The sequence below is a fragment of the Oncorhynchus keta genome, chromosome 14 (assembly GCF_023373465.1).
Source record: "Oncorhynchus keta strain PuntledgeMale-10-30-2019 chromosome 14, Oket_V2, whole genome shotgun sequence".
NCBI classification, from domain to species: domain Eukaryota; kingdom Metazoa; phylum Chordata; class Actinopteri; order Salmoniformes; family Salmonidae; genus Oncorhynchus; species Oncorhynchus keta.
In genome coordinates, this window is record NC_068434.1 from 48082439 (window position 1) to 48101775 (window position 19337).

The window sequence follows — 19337 nt, forward strand, 5'->3', positions numbered from 1 at the left end:
GATCTATTATGTGACATTTGTTAACACTGGCAGTGTCAAATGACACTGGTTATAATTGGTTATATGTTAAGTTATGTATCCAGTAGGTCTCTGAGGTCCACTGGCACTGGCTTTTTAACTATCTCAAAGCCTAGGACCAAGAGGCATGGAGAGGCAGCCTTTAGTTACTATGCTCCCAGCCACTGGAATAGCCTCCCAGAGAACCTGAGGAGGGCCGAAACTGTGGACATACACTACCGTTCAAAAGTTTGGGGTCACTTAGAAATGTTCTTGTTTTTGAAAGACAAGCACATTTTTTGTCCATTTAAAATAACATCAACTTGATCAGAAATACAGTGTAGACATTGTTAATGTTGTAAATGACTATTGTAGCTGGAAATGGCTGATTTAAAAAAAAAATGGATATCTACATACGTACAGATGCCCATTATCAGCAACCATCACTCCTGTGTTCCAATGGCACGTTGTGTTAGCTAATCCAAGTTTATCATTTTAAAAGGCTAATTGATCATTAGAAAACCATTTTGCAATTATGTTAGCACAGCTGAAAACTGTTGTTCTGATTAAAGAAGCAATAAAACTGGCCTTCTTTAGACTAGTTGAATATCTGGAGCATCAGCATTTGTGGGTTCGATTACAGGCTCAAAATGGCCAGAAACAAAGAAATTTCTTCTGAAACTCAGCAGTCTATTCTTGTTCTGAGAAATGAAGGCTATTCCATGTGAGAAATTGCCAAGAAACTGAAGATCTCGTACAACGCTCTGTACTACTCCCTTCACAGAACAGCGCAAACGGTCTCTAACCAGAATAGAAAGAGGAGTGGGAGGCCCCGGTGCACAACTGAGCAAGAGGACAAGTACATTAGAGTGTCTAGTTTCAGAAACAGGCATCTCACAAGTCCTCAACTGGCAGCTTCATTAAATAGTACCCGCAAAACACCAGTCGCAAGGTCAACAGTGAAGAGGTGACTCCAGGATGCTGGCCTTCTAGGCAGAGTTGCAAAGAAAAAGCCATATCTCAGACTGGCCAATAAAAATAAAAGATTAACATGGGAAAAATAACACCGACACTGGACAGATGAACTGCCTAGAAGGCCAGCATTCCGGAGTCGCCTCTTCACTGTTGACGTTGCGACTGGTATCTTAAAACACACCTTTTTAACTTTGTTTTTCCTTTAGTGGCTTTTTTAGTCGTTGAGTTTTCATTATTATATTGTTTTTTATTCGCTTATGTTTGTAAATATTTCAGTTTTTATTTTTTATGTTTTCCCAGTGAAGCACATTGTGTTACATTCCATGCTGTTTAAATAATGCCTGATTTGATAATGTGGTTTAAGTTAGAAACATAAAGAATGGGAGTGTTTTCAGCCCCGAGCCCTGACAGACATCACAGTCGAGTCTAGTAGCACTGACTGTGTGTTCAGGTCATGTCCAGTCTGTGATTGAGTTGACTGGTTGATGCATTAGGCCCAGTCTCTCCCTCTCGCTCCCTGTCCCTCCCATCAATCAGGTAATACCACAGCGGTTCATTCTCCCAGCCAGTGATAAAGGAAGGGAGGAGGGTGTAACGTATGTGGTGATGAGACTGTTCCAGGCTGGGCTGATGGGATTACAGACAGAGAGAGAGACAGACAGCTCTACCAGGTCTGTGCCAAGCCAGTAGAAAACATGCATAGATGCAACAACGCACTGCTCTGCTGAGCTGAGTGACAGCTAATAGAGATAGTCGGCGCGCTGATATTAATGTAAACACACACACTAACACTGGGATTTAAAAAAAAGGATACACACACATGCATAGACATACAAACGTGTTAACATGCACACAAATACTCACAAACATGTATGTATACACACACAATTCACATGCACACACAGTAACACACCCACATACGGTAAGTAGTGAAACCCACACAGTGTGACTGACTGACTGACAGTTCATATCGAACAGACAGGCCCAGGCATAGCAGGTCTGGTGATGAGAGGCAATTAGGCACATTCTTCAGGATGATAATAAGCTCAGTAAAACTCTGCTGACGACCTATAAACATTTTCATAACTACTGTATCTGTCCGAGTGAGAGACCGGGAGATGAACAGATGATCATGCAAATGGTACAGGGCCTCCAGGCTTCAGGTCGGCCAGGGTGTAATACAGGAACACAGGGCGTTGACTCCATGAGTCAACACACACACACAGAAAAAGTCACACACACACACAGCCACTTACTCTGACAGGTGGAGATGTCACAGTATCTCCAGTAGATTCCTTCTTCGTGGTCAGCGATGTAACACCACGGCTGGACGTCACCATCAGGGTTCCTGGAAGGAGGGATGAAGAGAGAGACGGGAGACGGAGGGGAAATAAGGGGGAGAAAACAGAAATAAAAAGAGGTTATCGACCAAAAAACTGGACACTGAATATTTCGGGAGAGACGATTTTGAGATTGTGTCTGTCTGTGGTGCAAATGATCATCTCCCTACTGCAACACCCCCACTAGGCGCTAGCTAGTCACTTTGCTCTGTTTGTTATGTTAGCCTGTCCTCAGTGGCCTGACCATGCATGTCCAGCAGACCCCGGCCTAGACAGTGGGCTCTCAGACAGGCAGACAGTGGCCTAAAGGAACGTTGGGGTCTTTGTTCTGGTTGAGACAGAGAACTGTCCTGGGGCGAGAATGGAGCAGGGTCTTTTGTCTGAAGGGGCCACGGTCATTTGAACTGCCACTCTGCACTTTTAACCCTTCAAACCTGACAGCCTGGCCCCTTTTGGCCCCAGGTGGCACTTTGGCTGTTTTGGTTTCACTGACTGGAAGGGAGGGAGAACATACACACATCCAGACAGGGCCTTTGAGCAACTGTTAGTTTCTGTGAACTGTCTATACTGTCTGTGTGCTTTGTTCAATTAATTTTACTACTTCACTTACCCTTTATAATGGGTTTAATGGAGAGTTTGAAAAGGGTTTATAAGAAGGTTATAAACTGTTAATTACATAATAAATAGCTACATAGACACCATTTGGAGCACATATCCCAGTGTGTGGAATTGGCTTGGGTGGTATCCAGATTGTTATACCTTCGTACCGACCTTGCGCCATAATGGGATATTTGGTAATACCGGCACTGAACACAAGGGGTGCTATTTTCAAACCCCACTGATCCTCTGTAATCCGAAGGTTAGCAAAGCTAACAAGTACATCTCAAATCCCATAGAGAATGCGAACTAAATGCTAAATAAATGCTAACGAGCACATTGCCAACATTTTATGCAGTGTCTGTACAGGACAGATGTCCCAGCTTATAACGTTATATAAGTGACTCCAAAATGCTACTCACAGTTTGCTGCACGCACAAAACAAATATTACACAGCAAGGCTCTTGATCCAGGAGGGGATTCTCTGCTGTTACTAAGCGAAGCTAGATTTTGGAAGAAGCTAACCACTTAGCTAGATAGCTAATCAGCTACTAAATTAGCAAACCAAATGCACAACCGCACGGCATTTCGTACATTTTAGAAATGTTACTTAATAGATATAAGATACCTTGCAAATGCTGCACAACAGTGAGTGACTCACAAGACTCCAGTCTCTCGCTGTTGTGTGCTGGTAAACAAACACCAAGTGCCTGGGGACTACCGGTAATTTGTATAATTAAAAATTATGTGACAGGTGAAATGAAGAATGCAATCTTCGTTATCTCTTAGCGTATTGCACAAGTTGACTGCAGGTATTTAACTTAAGTAGCTACAAATATTCAAATGTATAAAATGAACGTCAACGAAATTGTTTCAACGATATTGACGGTAATGAAAAACCATCCCGTGGCTATTTCCAGATACCCGGGTATACAGTATATACTGTACGGTATACCACCAAAGCCTAGTATGGAGCCTTTTTTTCAATAAGGTGCACAGGGCAACAACAAAAAAACATCCTAGGTCAATTGAGGAAGGATCTTCTTTAGGAGCATTACTGTTGTCCTTTCCTCAGCTCTGACTGTAATTGCCCGGGACCTATTCTCTTCTTTTCTATTCTCTTTTGACGTTCTTCATTGTAAAAAAGCCCGGGGCCTCAGCTATCCCATTTCAGCCCTATTGTGGGGGGGGAATTCTGAAGGGCGTTTCCATTCCTTTTCTTCTCCTATCAAAAACACTTTCCAGGGTCTCTTCCTCTCCTTTCACAGGGCAGAAAAAGGGTTTTTGAGCAAGATGCCGTTTTAGGAACAGTGAATTGTTCTTGTTCGTAAGGGGAAGCTTTAACCTAGGGATGGGGATGAAGTCGAGTTATGTACTGTGGACATTTGGATCTTTTTTTCCCTCCGTTAGGAGAAAATAATCCCTCTCTTCCTCCTAACCGTGGACTCGTCTCCCAAATGGCAGCCTATTCCCTATATAGTGCGCTACTTTTGACCTGGTTCAAAAGTAGTTCACTATGTAGGTAATAAGGTGCTATTTAGCACTCTACCTGGCTATGCAGCCATATATTCTTTCTCGTACCTCATACCCTAAATATGAAACCCTGGAATTGTTTTCATTTCCATTATTTCCATGTAAATCTAGTGTAAAGTGCAGCCTGCCACACACACAGGAAACGCAGTACTTGTTTTCCACTCGGATTGGGACACTAGTTCCAGGGTTGTGAAACTCATTCCATGGAGGGCCTAGTGTCAGCAGGTGTTTAGTTTCCCCTTTCAATTAAGCCAAAGACAACCAAGTGTGGGGAGTTCCTTACTAATTAGTGACCTGAATTCATCAATCAAGTACAAGGGAGGAGCGAAAACCCGCAGACACTCGACCCTGCGTGGAACAAGTGTGACACCTGTGCTCTAGCCTGACCTTCTCCATTATCTCTATGGTAATACACCCAGTCTCTGGAGCTGTTGGGGCTGACACCTGTTTGTCTGGGGGGAGGGGATACTATCATGACGGTAAAGATAGGGGAGGCTAGGTTCAAATCTCTAGGGAACAAACACACGCTACACGCAAATGTACAAACACACATGCACGCAAATAGAAACACGCACACATAAGCGCGCACACACACACACACACACACACACACACACACACACACACACACACACACACACACACACACACACACACACACACACACACACACACACACACACACACACACACACTACTCTACACCAATGCACTCACACAAACACACAAACACAGATTGGACCTGTCAAACTGCTCTATTTGATATGACGTTATCCATCACCTATCGTCAATAATCTAATTAACCTAATCACAGCCTCAGGAGGGCATCATCCTGAACACACACACACACACACACACACACACACACACACACACACACACACACACACACACACACACACACACACACACACACACACACACACACACACACACACACACACACACACACACACACACACACACACACACACACACAACCGGTAGCTTTGATCAACAAACGATCCGTTTTCTGTCCCTGTCTCTGACCCTGAGCCCCCTGTGATGGAGGGAGGGAGGGGTGAATGACTGGGTAAACCCACATGAAAGAGGAGAGGCATTATCCCCAACCACGAGGTGTGGAGGAGAGAGGGAACATGGAGGATGGAGAGGACAGGTGGAGAATGGGCTGTGGTAGGGAGAGAGAATCCATCATTTTAACCTGTTAGTACAGAGAAAGACCGCTGCCTAAGTGGAGATGCCCTGGCTCTGATATAGTAGCTCTAGGGGCGTATGGATTTGGTGTGTGTGTGTTTTGTGTGTGTGTGTGTGTGTGTGTGTGTGTGTGTGTGTGTGTGTGTGTGTGTGTGTGTGTGTGTGTGTGTGTGTGTGTGTGTGTGTGTGTGTGTGTGTGTAGTGTGGTGTAGTGTGGGGGGCTGGCAGGAGTGGGGGGTGTACTGTGTTTGTGTCTGTGTTTAACTCCTCTGTTTTAGCTAAGCTGCTAGGCGGTGTTTTAACTGGGCAGTGCGGCTTACATCTGAGAACAGAGAAAAACAGCTGTTCCCCGCTGGCCGCTGTTCAAAAGACTTTTCTTTAATAACCATTTTCCAAGTAACCCTAATCATAAAATGTATGATAAACTTAAAAATATCTGGCACGGCGTAGCCATAAAAAGCTCTGAATCGTCAACATCAGAGAGGAGAAAAACCTGCAGTGCTGAGCAGCACAGAGCTGGGCTGGAAATAACATGCTTTTCTGTGTGAGGCGGTCGGTCTGCTCACCCAGGACTCATGCTATTAGCAAGCCACTAGCCTGCGGTTCAGAGCTGGGTTCAAACACAATTTGAAATAATTTCCAATACTGGGCTTGTTTGAGCTTGCCTGTTGCAATGGAACCAATAGAAGGGTCCCACAGCTGCAAACTCCACACATCTGGGACTCAGACGAAAGCAAATGCTGAAAGTATTTGAAATTGTATTAGCGTAGTATTTGGCCACGCACTGAAGCCACAGAGAAAATATGATAGCTGAAAACCTCTTCGGAAAATGACTGTGTAAAACTGCTGAAGAGGGTTTGAGAGGCTTGTTAGGTTTAGGTTTTGAGGTCAGGAGAGGATCAGAGGCTGACTGTCAATTTCCCTCGAGAGCACAGAGAGAGACAGAGAGAGAGAGAGAGAGAGAGAGAGAGAGAGAGAGAGAGAGAGAGAGAGTTCTAAACAGTGACAGGGGTTGGCTTTCGTTTTAGTGATAGCTTCACTGTCAAATCCGTGTATTAGTTTGTGGCCAGCGACTTTTATACAGAGAGTGCCACAAATTGTCTGTGCCATTTCAATTTTTTTTTAAATGTCCTGGCTGTGACGGACTATACACATCCCCTGATGTAATCTGATGTAATTCCACAAAATGTTATGTGGTGAAATTGCAAGTTTGTGAAATGTAACACGTTTTGTCCACCATAGGAAATTAGCGTAATATAACAATGAAATATGTCAAATGAATTATATATTTTAATATATGATGATAGTAAACATAGCACACTCAAACATTTTTACAGCAATGACTTCTATTTCTTCCTACTTTAGCAATGGAGAGAGTTTAAAAATGCTCCTAAGCACAATTTCTCCTGGCGCTCAAGACTAGAGCCCTCTGTGGTCATCTCTGACTGTGGTCATAAAAAAATCCCAGTGGCACTTTCATGGCCACCTAATCATCCTCCTCTTTCCTAATGGGCATATATCACTCCTCACCTCTCCACCTGATAGCTGATGTGTGGTGAGCATCCTGTCACAAAACTGGTTGCCGTGCATCATCCAGGTGAGTGCCGCATGTTTCTGGGGGATAAGGTGAGTTTCCCCCTACTATGCAAAGCACTTGGAATACCTCAGTTGGTAGAAAAGCGCTATATAAATATAATCAATGATTTATTATTATTATTAGAGCGTCCAAAGGGTCTGTGCAGCAGGCTGAATATTTGACGTCCCTTCTTATAATAATAACAACTGTCTTCTGGTAGATGGAAAGGCTTTCCCAAAAACCTTCTCAATTACCTACAAAGTTACTTATGCCTACCTGGTATACTGATATCATGATAATTTGCATCAATCCAGTGGCAATTTGTTTACCGAACTCTTGCAATTGCATGTGCCTAGTTGAATTAAAGGGTATCTACAGCATACAATGACATTCTAGACGACACTGTGCTTCCAACTTTGTGGCAACAGTTTGGGGAAGGCCCTTTCCTGTTTCAGCATGACAATGCCCCCATGCACAAAGCGAGGTCCATACAAAAATGGTTTGTCGAGATCGGTGTGTAAGAACTTGACTGGGAACTTGACACAGAGCCCTGACCTCAACACCATCAAACACCTTTGGGATGAATTGGAACGCGAACTGCGAGCCAGGCCTAATCACCCAACCTCACTAATGCTTGTGGCTGAATGGAAGCAAGTCCCTGTAGCAATGTTCCAACATCTAGTAGAAAGCATTCCCAGAAGAGTGGAGGCTGTTATAGCAGCAAAGGGGGGACCGACTCCATATTAATTTGGAATGAGATGTTCGACGAGCACATACTTTTGTTCACGTACTGTATGTTGAACACTGTGCGAGCCTACACAATGCATTCGGAAAGTATTTATACCCTTTGTTTTTTAAAAACATTTTGTTACGTTACAGCCTTATTCTAAAATGTATAAAATTGATTTTTCCCTTTCATCAATCTACACACAATACCCCATAATGACAAAGCAAAAAAAAAATGTTTTTAATGTTTGCTAAATTATAAAAAATTAAAATGGAAATTTCAACTTTATTCAGTACTTTGTTGCAGCACCTTTGGCAGCGATGACAGCCTCAAGTCTTCTTGGGTATGACATTACAAGTGTCACTGCACAGCTATTTTCAGGTCTCTCCAGAGATGTTTGATCGGGTTCAAGTCCGGACTCTGGCTGGCCACTCAATGACATTCAGAGACTTGTCCCGAAGCCACTCCTGTGTTGTCTTGGCTGTGTGCTTAGGGTCATTGTCCTGTTGGAAGGTGAACCTTCACCCCAGTCTGATGTCCTGAGTGCTCTGGAGAAGGTTTTCATCAAGGTTCTCTCTGTCCTTTGCTCCATTCATCTTTGCCTCCGGCTTGACTAGTCTCCCTGTCGCTGAAAAACATCCCCACAGCATGATGCTGCTGCCACCACCATGCTTCACCGTAGGGATGGTGCCAGATTTCCTCCAGACGTGACACTTGGCATTCAAGCCAAAGAGTTTAATCTTTGTTTCATCAGACCACATAATCTTGTTTCTCATGGTCTGAGAGTCCTTTAAGTGCCTTTTGGCAAACTCCAAGCGGCTGTCATGTGCCTTTTACTTAGGAGTGGCTTATGTCTGGTCACTCTACCATAAAGGCCTGATTGGTGGAGTGCTGCAGAGATGGTTGTCCTTCTGGAAGGTTCTCCCATCTCCACAGAGGAACTCTAGAGCTCTGTCAGTGTGACCATTGGGTTCTTTGCCAAGGCCCTTCTCCCCCGATTGCTCAGTTTTGCTGGGCTCTAGGAAGAGCTGGTGGTTCCAAACTTCTTTCAGTTAAGAAATTATGGATGCCAATGTGTTCTTGGGGACATTCAATGCTGCAGAAATGTTTTGGTATCCTTCCCCAGATCTGTGATCCTGTCTCGGAGCTCTACGGATAATTCCATCAACTTCATGGCTTGGTTTTTGCTCTGAAATGCACTGTCAACTGTGGGACCTTATATAGACAGGTGTATACCTTTCCAAATCATGTTCAATCAATTGAATTTACCACAGATGGACTCCAATCAAGTTGTAGAAACATCTCACGGATAAATCATGGAAACAGGATGCACCTGGGCTCATTTTCGAGTTCCATAGCAAATGGTCCGAATACTTATGTAAGGTAAGTCTGTAAGGTAAGGTATTTCTGTATTTATTTTTAAAACATTTGCAAAAATGTCTAAACACCTGTTTTCTCTTTGTAATTATATGCTGTTGTGTGTAGACTGATGAAAAAAAAAAAATGAATAAGGGTGTAAGCATAACAAAATGTGGAAAAAGTCTAAGGTCTGAATACTTTCCTGAATGCACAAACATACACTGACCAAAACTATAAATGCTGCAACATGTAAAGTGTTGGTCCCATGTTTCATGAGCTGAAATAAAAGATCCTGCAAATGTTCCATACCCGCAAAAAGCTTATTTTGCTCATATTTTGTGCAGAAATGTGTTTATATCCCTGTTAGTGAGCATTTCTCCTTTCCCAAGATAATCCATCCACCTGACAGGTGTGTATCAATAATCTGATTCAATAACCTGACAGGTGTGTATCATATCAGTAATCTGATTAAACAGCATGATCATTACATAGGTGCCCCTTGTGCTGGAGACATTAAAAGGCCACTCTAAAATGTGCAGTTTTGTCACACAACACAATGCCACAGATGTCTCAAGTTTTGAGGGAGCGTTCAATTAGCATGCTAACTGCAGGAATGTCCAACAGAGCTGTTGCCAGAGAATTTAATGTTCCATTTCTCTACCATAAGCCGATTCCTTTTTAGAGAATTTGGCAGCACGTCTAACCGGCCTCACACCCATAGACCATGTGTAACCACACGAGTCCAGAACCTCCACATGTGGCTTCTTCACCTGCGGGATCTTCTGAGACCAGCCACCCAAACAGCTGATAAAACTGTGGGTTTGCACAACGGAATTATTTGATCTTTTTCATTTTTTTTTTTAACACAAAATAATTGCACTTGTAAGTTATTTGGTAGTAATATAAAACAACGCACCAAAGTCAACAATACAGCAAAACAAAGAGAGAGACAAAGAAAAAAAGAAAAAACATATATTTTGATACAGTTGTTACAGGTCAACTAGCACAGATACAGTCCTTAATATCCAAGATGTTGTGTATACACATACCGGGCCTCTTACATCACCAATATATAAATATACATCACTCTGGAACTGCAGGGAAATGTAGTCGTTTAACATAAGAATAGAAGGGAGCCCACATTGCATCGAATTTGTCTATAGACCCATTGAGTGTGTGTTGAATTTTTTCCAACTTTATGCAATTCAAAAATAATTGAATCCAAAGAGCATGAGAAGGGGTTGCAGAGGATTTTCATCTAAGTAAAATGAATCGTCTCGCTAACAAAGTGGCGAAGGAAATGACATCCTTATTCATTTTGGTCAATTGTATTGTTGGTAAGGAAACCCAAAAATAATGCAATAAAAGGGTCTGGCTCGATCTGTGTGCCGCTTATAATTCTGAGAGTGTGTTAAAGATGTCTTTCCAGAAACCAACCAGAGATGGGCAACACCAAAACATGTGTACATGATTAGCAGGAGACTGGTTACATCGTACACAATTAGAGTTCACATCCTTGTAAATCTGGGATAATCTTGCTTCGGTCAAGTGGGCCCTATGAATGAGTTTGCATTAAATGGGACCGTGTCGAGCGCAAATAGAAGAGGTATGTACCTTTTTGAGTGCCCCTTCCCATAGTTCATCAGATATTTCCTCACCCAGTTCCTCCTCCCATGAGGATTTAATATTGTTTAATGAGGTGGTTTGTAGTGAGCAAATCTGACGATAGATTATTGACACGGTCCCCTTCAGAGTAGGAAGTGGGATAAGAAATGTGTCAAACTGTGTTTCACCAGGAAGGGTGGAGAATCGGGGCCCTATTCTGTGGACATAACTCCGGACTTGTAAGAACCTAAATAAATTATGTCTGGGGAGACCAAATTTAGCTGAATTTAGCTGATAATTGTTCAAACGTACTAAATGTACTGTTAATATAGAGTTCTCTAAATATTTTAATACTGAGACTAGACCATGTTGAGAAAGCACCATCAACCATAGATGTGGGAAAAGCTGGGTTTGAGGCTACTGGAGCAAAAGAAGAGGTTGTCTGAAACCCAAAGTGGGGCCTAAATTTGATTCCAGATCTTCAACATTGTTTTGACACATCTTTTTGGTGAAGGAGGAGTAAGCGAGGGATGACAATGATGCCAGTATAGATGAGGCGGCCTCCATCTCTAGTCAAATTGGGGGTGGGAATATCTCTCTGCTCTGTAACCAGTACTGAATGATCCTAAAGTTAGCGGCCCAATAATAGAATCTGAAATCCGGTAGAGCTAGACCGCCGTCTGCAAAAGCTGTTTTCGTATCGTAGGGGAATTTTTGTCTCATATCTTGGGATTCAGGAATATGACTGAAAAGGCCTCAGGCCTTGAAAAATAAACAATTCCACTGATTGAAAGTATAAGGGGATATCGGTGAACAAATGCTGCGGTCAAGGCAACGATTTCAGCACCATGGACAGCGATCGGTAATGTGAGTGGCTGTCTGGCTGACACATTCAAAAAAATGGGGGGGGGGGCAAACTCCAGCCTGCCTTGCAAGGGGGTCCAGAGAAACTACGTTAAGCCAGTGGCAGCAGCACAACACCAGATCAGGCCATGTCTCTCTTCAACAAGAGGTTTTCTGACAACTTGGGGCAACCTGGCTTAATAAAGGTTAAAGCTGTGTGTAGGCAATGTACAAAACCCCCCTTTAATTTGGTTTAATTGACATTTAATTTATTAATGAAGTGACGTATGTCTTCACCTGAAAACTGAGGGCACTTTGCTGTAACAGTATGCTCTTACATTCACGGTGTCAGTCAGTGTCAGTATTTGAAATGCGTTGTGCGAGGTCGAATCTAACTGTGTCTCTCTCCGGAGAGACACGAGTTCTCTTGACATTTAATGCAGCTTTTCTCTCCTTTTCTGTAATTAATATGACATTTCCCTCTGCCCCATATAACCCCATCTCTCCCTTGGCTGTTTTACTGACGGCTATAAAGATGAAATGTGAGGGCTATTAGAGACCCTCTTTGCACACTGCCATGGAGCCACAGACCCCTTTCAACTAAATCAGTATGGGGAAAAGCCAACAATGGGATGGGAGCACGGTTTACGATTCCCCCCTCGCTCCTCGTAAGTCCACCCCCATTCCACCTGCTTCTCTTGTCCAAATCCCACATACACCCTCACATTCTCAGACACCCCCGCACACACTTTGGCTCAGTGCCCACCCCATGACTCTGCTGCCGCTTGTGCAAGGAAGACCGTTTGAACAGACAAAGTTCTTTGTCTGTTTTAACTATAATGTATTGCAACATAAGCACGACACAACAGGCAGTCAAGCGGTTATTTTTTAGGAGGGGAGTTCGCTTGCATGCAGCTATTTAGGAAAGCAGCAGCATATCGAACTAGACAAAGACAGACAGGCAGGCAGTCAAAAGCGATTTAATGTGCAAACATTGGCTATTGGGAGGCAGAGACATATAGTCTACATCATCATATCGTTGGTTGAGTGTTCAGAAGACAGTGAGAAGAAATGTGATTGTGTGCGTAAAACAAAAAAAAGTGCAGAACGTGATTCAGATCCTTAGCTTTGAGAAAGAGGGTTCTGGATGGGCAATGGGCGAAAACTCCATATTCACAGCCACCACCTGAAAGGAAAGAAATGTAATGACTCCTGTCCTTAAAACTTCACCTGTGCTTTGGCCTCAGCCCCAACTTGCTCTGGTTTGTATTAAAACTCCCTTGGCCCTGGAATCAGACAGACCGTCGCACCATCCTCTCCCTCCGTCTCTCTCCCTCCGTCTCTCTCCCTCCGTCTCTCTCCCTCCGTCTCTCTCCCTCCGTCTCTCTCCCTCCGTCTCTCTCCCTCCGTCTCTCTCCCTCCTCCTCTCTCCCTCCTTTTCTCTCCCTCAGTCTCTCTCCCTCAGTCTCTCTCCCTCAGTCTCTCTCCCTCCTTCTCTCTCCCTCCTTCTCTCTCCCTCCGTCTCAATCTTACCAGCTACAGAGCAGCTCCAGATCCAGCGAATGCCCTATCCAGCCATTCCCAACACAGTAAAAACCTGCGACAGGGAAGGATGTATAGAGAGGGAGAAATAAACTAAGACAAGGACCTAAGACAAGGAGTGACTGAGAGAAAAAAATGTGGAAGATGAAGGGATAAAGAGAGGGAGAAAGAGAAAGGGAGAGAGGGGAGATAAAATGGAGGAGACAGAGAGTTGCAAGGTAGAGAGAGTACTGGAGATTTGAATTTGAATTGAAAGATGCCCATGATGTAAATCAGGTATTTTGCATTCCAAATTCTTCCGTCCAAGTCAATTTCCGATCTGGCTAGACATTTACATATCCAATCAACCAACCCTTCCATCAAACCAAATGGATTGAACAGAAAGTCTTCTCCATATGGTAGGGACTTCAGAAATTCCACACACACAGGCACACGCACGCACTTAACACACCCACAGATACACACATGAGCACACACGAGTGGGCACGCGCAAACGCACACACGCACAGAACAAGAGCGAGAGAGAGAGACCACCCTACTAGAATCTGAAGTCAAATGTTTACCGTTTACTGATGATCTAGTGCTTCTGTCCCCAACCAAGGAAGGCCTACAGCAGCACCTAGATCTTCTGCACAGATTCTGTCAGACCTGGGCCCTGACAGTAATTCTCAGTGAGACAAAAATGATGGCGTTCCAAAAAAGGTCCAGTTGCCAGAACCACAAATACAAATTCCATCAAGATATCATTGCCCTAGAGCACACAAAAAAACTATACCTACCTTGGCCTAAAAATCAGCACAACTTCCACAAAGCTGGGAACGATCTGAGGGATTAGGCAAGAAGGGCCTTTTACGGCATCAAAAGGAACATAAAATTAGACATCCCAATTAGGATCTGACAAAAAAATACTTGAATCAGTTATAGAACCCATTGCCCTTTATGGGTTGTGAGGTCTGGGATCCGCTCACTAACCAATAATTCACAAATTGGGACAAACACCAAATTGAGACTGCATGCAGAATTCTGCAAAAGCATCCTTCGTGTACAAAGTAAAACACCAAATAATGCATGTAGAGCAGAATTAGGCTGATACCCGTTAATGATCAAAATCCAGACAAGGGACGTTAAATTCTACAATTACCTAAAGTGGAGCGATTCCCAAACCTTCCATAACAAAGCCATCACCTACAGAGAGATTCACTTAGATAAGTGTCCCCTAAGCAAGCTGGTCCTGTTCACAAACACAACCAGACCCCACAGAGCCCCAGGACCAGCTTCCTTAGGGGACTCTTCGCGCCGGTCGGTCTCATTTGGTTTGATCTAATTGTGTTGCTGTCCTGGGGCTCTGTGGTGTCTGGTTGTGTTTGTGAACAGAGCCCCAAGACAGCAACACAATTAGATCAAACCTATTGTGACCGACAGGCTCAATTTTGTCTTATGTAGAAACATTTGAAATGGTGTTTTTTACATTGGATATAAGTAGAGACTCAGAGCTAGACAATGGTATATTATACACTACAGTTGAGGAACAATGGAAAAGTAATTTTGCTTTGAAACTTGATTAACCTGTATACTCACTCTTCAGGCGCCGACAGATGGCCGCCTCGCTTCGCATTTCTAGGAAACCACGCAGTATTTAATTTTTTGTGTTATTTCTTACATTGGTACCCCAGGTAATCTTGGGTTTCATGACATACAGTCGGGAGGAACTACTGAATATAAGAGCAACGTCAAATCACCATCATTACGACCAGGAATATGACTTTCCCAAAGTGGATCCTGTGTTTTGCCTTCCACCCAGGACAATGGATCGGATTGCCAGCTGGCGACCCAAAACAACGACGCCGAAAAAGGGACAAACGAAGCGGTCTTCTGGTCAGGCTCCGGAGACGGGCACATCACGCACCACTCCCTAGCATACTACTCACCAATGCCCAGTCTCTTGACAACAAGGTTAATGAAATCCGAGCAAGGGTAGCATTCCAGAGAGACATCAGAGACTGTAACGTTCTTTGCTTCACGGAAACATGGCTCACTCGAGAGACGCTAACGGAGTCGGTGCAGCCAGCTGATTTCTTCACGCATCACGCCGACAGAAACAAGCATCTTTCTGGTAAGAAGAGGGGTGGGGGGGTATGCCTTATGATTAACGAGACGTGGTGTGATCATAACAACATACAGGAACTCAAGTCCTTCTGTTCACCTGACTTAGAATTCCTCACAATCAAATGTCGAGCCCGCATTATCTACCAAGGGAATTCTCTTCGATTATAATCACAGCTGTATATATTCCCCCCCAAGCAGACACATCGATGGCTCTGAACAAACTTTATTTGACTCTATGTAAACTGGAAACCACATATCCTGAGGCTGCATTCATTGTAGCTGTGGATTTTAACAAGGCTAATCTGAAAACAAGACTCCCTAAATTCTACCAGCATATCGATTGTGCTACCAGGGCTGGTAAAACCCTGGATCATTTTTATTCTAACTTCCGTGACGCATATAAGGCCCTCCCCCACCCTCCTTTCTGAAAAGCTGACCACGACTCCATGTTGTTGCTTTCAGCCTACAGACAGAGACTAAAACAAGAAGCTCCTGCGCTCAGGTCTGTTCAACGCTGGTCGGACCAATCTGATTCCACCGCTTCAAGACTGCTTCGATCACGTGGATTGGGATATGTTCCGCATTGCGTCCAACAACAACATTGACGAATACGCTGATTCGTGATCGAGTTCTTAGAATGTGCATCGGCGATGTTAAACCCACAGCAACGATTAACACATTCCCAAACCAGAAACCGTGGATTGATGGCAGCATTCGCGCGAACCACTGCTTTTAACTAGGGCAAGGTGACCGGAATTATGACCGAATACAAACAGTGTAGCTATTCCCTCCGCAAGGCAATCAAACAAGCTAAGTGTCAGTATAGAGACAAAGTAGAGTCGCAATTAAACGGCTCAGACACAAGAGGTATGTGGCAGGGTCTACAGTCAATCACGGATTACAAAAAGAAAACCAGCCCCGTCGCGGACCAGGATGTCTTGCTCCCAGACAGACTAAATAACTTTTTTGCTCGCTTTGAGGACAATACAGTGCCACTGACATGGCCCACTACCAAAACCTGTGGGCTCTCCTTCACTGCCGCCGACGTGAGTAAAACATTTAAATGTGTTACGGACATATTCAATCAATCCTTATCCCAGTCTGCTGTTCCAACATGCTTCAAGAGGGCCACCATTGTTCCTGTTCCCAAGAAAGCTAAGGTAACTGAAATAAACGACTCGCACTCACTTCCGTCATAATGAAGTGCTTTGAGAGACTAGTCAAGGACCATATCACCTCCACCCTACCTGACACCCTAGACCCACTCCAATTTGCTTACCACCCCAATAGGTCCACAGACGACGCAATCGCAACCACACTGCCCTAAGCCATCTGGACAAGAGGAATACATACCTATGTGAGAAAGCTGTTCATCAACTACAGCTCAGCATAAAAATGTAGCTAGCTAGACTATCCTACCCATATACATGGATGGATGCTTCTCCCTCTCCATCACTGATTCCATGGTTGCCCTTAATTCCACTGATTTTAAAAAACTCGGCCCTCCGAAAAGTGGAGAGCAACACTTAAACCAACTAGGCTTGTAAATGTGACAATTTTATATTTACAGATGGCATACACGTTTGTTATTAAGGCACATGAAAGGTCACATGTTCCAGAAGGCATTTCTGCCAAAAAGAAACATTTAAATGGCTCTCCTGTGAAGTAGTGCCGAGCGACATACGCCTAGTTTCCTAAAAACGAGTCACAAATGAGAAAACAAAAAGATAATTATTTGACACATTGGAAAGAATTTCCCAAAGAACAGACCAAACTGGAATGCTATTTGGCCCTAAACAGAGAGTACACAGTGGCAGAATACCTGACCACTGTGACTGACCCCAAAATAAGGAAAGCTTTGACTATGTACAGACTCAGTGAGCATTGCTAAGCCAGGTCTGCCTTTGTGCACACTGCTCACAACATGATGTGAAAACTGAGCTGCACTTCTTAACCTCCTGCTAAATGTATGACCATATTAAAGACACATACACAGAACCACAAAGAATTTGAAAACAAATCACATTTTGATCAAATCCCATATATTATTGGATTACCACAGTGTGCCACCACAGCAGCAAGATGTGTGACCTACTCCCACAAGAAAAGGGCAACCAGTGAAGAACAAACACCATTGTAAATACAACCCATATTTATGTTTATTTATTTTCCCTTTTGTACTTTAAACAAATATACTTTGAAACAAAAGTATACACCTCACACACATTGTTACGAGCTTAATAAAAGTAGACACCTGTACCATGTCAGATTTTGAGTTTGCATCACAATATTACAGTTTATATACAACACAGAAGACTGAAATATAGCAAGCCTTGTTTGACATAGAAACACCGGATTTTCTGCTTTTTTTTAACACAATGTTTATTATTTATGAATGTATTAACAATATTAATAGCATTCCACCCATGAGGCCACTAGTTATTAGACTTCAGGAAAGGTCTATGTAAAAATATTTTAAAGTACTACTTAAGTCGTGTTATTGGGTATGTCTTCACTATTTATATTTTTGACAACTTTTACTTTTACCACACTATTTTCCTAAAGAAAATGATGTACTTTTTACTCCATACATTTTCCCTGACACCCAAAAGTACTCGTTACATTTGGAATGCTCAGCAGGACAGAAAAATGTGTAATTTGAAATTATGTAAAGTTTTACATTTTAGCGATTATGTTTACATTTGATACTTACAGTGCCTTGCGAAAGTATTCGCCCCCCTTGAACTTTGCGACCTTTTGCCACATTTCAGGCTGCAAACATAAAGATATAAAACTGTATTTTTTTGTGAAGAATCAACAACAAGTGGGACACAATCATGAAGTGGAACGAAATTTATTGGATATTTCAAACTTTTTTAACAAATCAAAAACTGAAAAATTGGGCGTGCAAAATTATTCAGCCCCTTTACTTTCAGTGCAGCAAACTCTCTCCAGAAGTTCAGTGAGGATCTCTGAATGATCCAATGTTGACCTAAATGACTAATGATGATAAATACAATCCACCTGTGTGTAATCAAGTCTCCGTATAAATGCACCTGCACTGTTATAGTCTCAGAGGTCCGTTAAAAGTGCAGAGAGCATCATGAAGAACAAGGAACACACCAGGCAGGTCCGAGATACTGTTGTGAAGAAGTTTAAAGCCGGATTTGGATACAAAAACATTTCCCAAGCTTTAAACATCCCAAGGAGCACTGTGCAAGCGATAATATTGAAATGGAAGGAGTATCAGACCACTGCAAATCTACCACGACCTTGCCGTCCCTCTAAACCTTCAGCTCATACAAGGAGAAGACTGATCAGAGATGCAGCCAAGAGGCCCATGATCACTCTGGATGAACTGCAGAGATCTACAGCTGAGGTGGGAGACTCTGTCCATAGGACAACAATCAGTCGTATATTGCACAAATCTGGCCTTTATGGAAGAGTGGCAAGAAGAAAGCCATTTCTTAAAAATATCCATAAAAAGTGTCGTTTAAAGTTTGCCACAAGCCACCTGGGAGACACACCAAACATGTGGAAGAAGGTGCTCTGTTCAGATGAAACCAAAATTGAACTTTTTGGCAACAATGCAAAACGTTATGTTTGGCGTAAAAGCAACACAGCTCATCACCCTGAACACACCATCCCCACTGTCAAACATGGTGGTGGCAGCATCATGGTTTGGGCCTGCTTTTCTTCAGCAGGGACAGGGAAGATGGTTAAAATTGATGGGAAGATGGATGGAGCCAAATACAGGACCATTCTGGAAGAAAACCTGATGGAGTCTGCAAAAGACCTGAGACTGGGACGGAGATTTTTCTTCCAACAAGACAATGATCCAAAACATAAAGCAAAATCTACAATGGAATGGTTCAAAAATAAACATATCCAGGTGTTAGAATGGCCAAGTCAAAGTCCAGACCTGAATCCAATCGAGAATCTG

At 43.2% G+C, this 19337-nt stretch overlaps 1 protein-coding gene across 3 annotated transcripts in view; it reads right to left on the minus strand.

Annotated features, from left to right (window-relative positions):
- The window catches only part of LOC118393549 (kremen protein 1), a 108609-nt gene that overhangs the window by 48129 nt on the left and 41143 nt on the right, over nucleotides 1-19337 (minus strand). For all 3 annotated transcript variants that reach the window (XM_035786308.2, XM_035786305.2, XM_035786307.2), the window contains exon 3: nucleotides 2229-2320. In XM_035786308.2, coding sequence (XP_035642201.1) covers nucleotides 2229-2320 — 92 coding nt within the window. The remainder of the gene's footprint in view (nucleotides 1-2228; nucleotides 2321-19337) is intronic.